Source organism: Etheostoma spectabile, chromosome 17 (assembly GCF_008692095.1).
Source record: "Etheostoma spectabile isolate EspeVRDwgs_2016 chromosome 17, UIUC_Espe_1.0, whole genome shotgun sequence".
NCBI lineage: Eukaryota > Metazoa > Chordata > Actinopteri > Perciformes > Percidae > Etheostoma > Etheostoma spectabile.
This window is the reverse complement of record NC_045749.1, coordinates 1,872,176-1,873,313: the sequence shown is the minus strand read 5'-3', so window position 1 is coordinate 1,873,313 and position 1,138 is coordinate 1,872,176. Positions and strand designations below refer to the sequence as shown.

At 38.7% G+C, this 1,138-nt stretch overlaps 1 protein-coding gene across 4 annotated transcripts in view; it reads right to left on the bottom strand.

The window, feature by feature from the left end:
• The window catches only part of pcgf5a (polycomb group ring finger 5a), a 26,590-nt gene that overhangs the window by 20,452 nt on the left and 5,000 nt on the right, over nucleotides 1–1,138 (bottom strand). For all 4 annotated transcript variants that reach the window (XM_032540841.1, XM_032540843.1, XM_032540842.1 and 1 more), the window contains exon 2: nucleotides 255–995. In XM_032540841.1, the coding sequence (XP_032396732.1) occupies nucleotides 255–369 (115 nt within the window). In that variant the 5' untranslated portion in view covers nucleotides 370–995. The remainder of the gene's footprint in view (nucleotides 1–254; nucleotides 996–1,138) is intronic.

Sequence of the window (1,138 nt, the reverse complement as noted above, 5' to 3'; positions counted from 1 at the left end):
ACGGAAATCTGTTTATGTTTTGTAACACATTTCTGAATTTTCTCTTTTTAAATATATATTTAGATACATATCAGCGAAATATCAGATTTTTAAATAATCAAATATGCTCATCAGTATCGGTCGGGCTAATTGCAAGCAAACAATATGACGTCAAACTATCTTGAATATTATTATTATGTATTTCCAGTCATTGAAAAGAATGCACTGTTCCTAAGTAACAACTTAATCATTTGTGTGTCTGTTGTTTCACTCACAGGTGTGCAGGCACTCGGTGACCGTGGTCGGTTTAATCAGGTAACCTCGGCACAGGTAACAGGTGATGAAATGGTTAAAGTCTTTCACCATGTGCTTCCTTCCTGTGGCAGCCATGTTTGGAGTTTCCTTTTTTCTAAAACGCTACAGCAGAGACCAGGGAAATGTCTATGTCTTCTAGATTTAGAAGTGTCCAACGTCCGTTCACAACAATAAGGAATGGAAAGACAGCGGTGACAGGCTAATGTTGGGTGGAAAGCGCTGGAATCGTTACCAACACTGGCTAATGTTAGTCCAGGCTAGTGCATAGCCTACAAGTGTTCACTATCCACAATTTATGCCAGAGATAAGAGATCCTTCTGTGTGAAATCCTGCTCCATCCTTGACTCAAATTCTATTCTGTAATCAGTTTTTCTTTGGGAACATCTCCCACTCAGATCTTATTCCATCTTCACTGAACCGTGTTAATCCCATTGAGAGAGAGAGAGAGAAAAAAAAAGACACAATCCTGTTTCAGACAAACAAGTTTCTTAATTTCCCAGAATTCCTGGAGCGTAAGATGTCTCGCTTGCCTTCCTGTCTCTGCCAAAGTGCCATTTTTAATCCACAAGGGGTCAGAGGTCAGTTGACGACAGTGAGGCCAAAGGCTTCTACGTAGTCCGTCTCGTCCCAGTCTGTTCATTCATCGTTATGGAGCTGCTGACGTCTTCCTTTGTCCCGTGGTGCACGGTGACATGGGATACCTGAAGGGAATCAAACACAAAAATAAGGGATTGTGCTGCATAGTACAGAAAAAAAGAAGACTAAAAAAATGAAAGAAAAAATATTTATGAAGCTATTCATATATATATATATATATATATATATATATATATATATATATATA